Source organism: Austrofundulus limnaeus, unplaced genomic scaffold, assembly GCF_001266775.1.
Source record: "Austrofundulus limnaeus strain Quisiro unplaced genomic scaffold, Austrofundulus_limnaeus-1.0 Scaffold489, whole genome shotgun sequence".
NCBI lineage: Eukaryota > Metazoa > Chordata > Actinopteri > Cyprinodontiformes > Rivulidae > Austrofundulus > Austrofundulus limnaeus.
In genome coordinates, this window is record NW_013952891.1 from 295,932 (window position 1) to 297,879 (window position 1,948).

Here is a 1,948-nt window from a genome sequence, read left to right on the forward strand (position 1 = left end):
CACACACACACACACACACACACACACACACACGCACACACATGCACACACACTTCTTTTGAGTGCTTGTAACCTTCATGCTATTACAAACAGTAAATGCATATTTTATGTTTAGTTACAGCAGTTCATAAGTAGAATAACAAGACAGAACTCGATGCCAACCGTCACTGACATCCCTCAGTGTCATTCAGTAGTGACCAASTGTTAGCAGTTTTGTTAGAATCATCACAGGCCTTCATTATTCAAATCATCTCATAAGGTGAACAACTGGATCGACTGATGGACGGGTGCTAAAGTGATTTTGTGAAACTCCTCACAAACACGTTGAGCAGGTCTCCCTTATGATGCACACAAGATTTAGTTCAGATTGGATCACGTGTGTGTGATTTAGAGCCAACCGTACGTCAATGATGTGATGTATAGTTAGGCCACGCCCTCCCCCCCAAAAAATAAATAAATAAATGGACTGCATTTCTGATGTGGGGTGGATTAGGATCGACCATTACGAATTCTGTGCAAATTGGCTGAAGAATGTGAAATTTAGAGTCAAACTGAGTGTATATGAGCAGCATGTCACTGAGTGGTCRTGACATTAAGGTCTAAAACTGTTTTTAATTTGATCAGCATCCTCTCAGACRCCTCTGTCAGTGGGTCTAGATCCACACCAACAGCCTTGCTGATCCTGTCAATCAGTTTGTTGAGCCTGTTGGTGTCAACGCACAGGAGAGGCACCGCCACAAACGAACTGAAAATCCTGAACGAGCACAGCTGTGTCTGAAAACACAGATGACTTTGACCCTTCTTGTAGTGTTTTTAGCCCAGTCCAGTTTTATAAAAAGMATTAGTTCAGATGCAGAAAGACAAAGCATGTGTGAAACAACATAAGCAAGTGGCTGGACGTCCCTACAGGAACATCTGTGGGTGTGGAAGTGTTACAAGGCTAAAGCACTCTTGTGTAAATGAGACTAACCTGTAYAAATAAAGAAAATGAAACACCGCAGCACTTCCAGATTCAGACTGACAAACAGCTCATGGCTGCTCAAAGCGTCAGTGTTGCCAGTGGTCATTGGAACATTCTGTGACCCCCAAACTGGACGAGTGGCTTCAACAGATCCAAGAAGCAAACCTCTTGTTCAGAAGTGCACAGTCCTAGGAACAGCTCAGACACTGTGCAGAATCCTCAGGCTGCCCAGACCTCTGCTACAGGACTCAAGCTTGAAGGTAAAAGCTACAAAACACAAACTCAGAGTTTTTCTAAATGCCTTTCTGTTGTGACTTGGTCTAGCTGGTGCATATGCTGGATACCAAGCTCAAATCCAGAAGTAAGAGAGCCGTGTGTTCAACTCTACCATCATCACTCTGACAGATGATGAATATCTTTCTGTTCAAAAGATGAACGCTTCTTTCTCTTCGTCTCTTAAAGCCATGTGCAGGTTGACACGGAAGGAGCAGATTTACTTTTTCCAGTTTGGTGACTGAGTAAACAAAGACCCAACACTGATTCCAACTGCAATCTCTTAAAATAAATACATGTGCATTAGAGCAAACTACCTGTTTGGTATTTGAGCTGGTAGCCAATAATTATGCCGTTTGGCTCTAAAGGTTTGTCCCATTCCAGATAAATGGTGTCCATACTTCTGCGGTTAATCCGGAAAAACCTTGGAGCATCTGGAACTGCAAACATACACCCACACACAAAAATGTAAATATTCAAAAGGTTTCACAACAAGTATATAAGGAAAAATACTAGTTTGATTTGGTCAAATATGGAAATATCGAAGAAAGAAAGAAATTAATTGTGCAAAAGCTTAGTATGAGCTTTATACCTTCTAAAAAGACAGCCTAGTCATTTTAAAAGAGATTTTCCACAGTGTGTAGGATTTGTTGTTTTCAGCGACATCTAGTGGTTGAGTGGTTGAATCATCCTCCCTGGTCCTCCCCCCACCCC

General features: G+C 42.0%; 1 protein-coding gene across 1 annotated transcript in view; it reads right to left on the reverse strand.

Annotated features, from left to right (window-relative positions):
* The window catches only part of nfasca (neurofascin homolog (chicken) a), a gene marked incomplete in the record, with an annotated part of 116,748 nt that overhangs the window by 44,514 nt on the left and 70,286 nt on the right, over window positions 1-1,948 (reverse strand). The window contains 1 exon segment of the mRNA XM_014025637.1: window positions 1,552-1,674. Coding sequence (XP_013881091.1) covers window positions 1,552-1,674 — 123 coding nt within the window.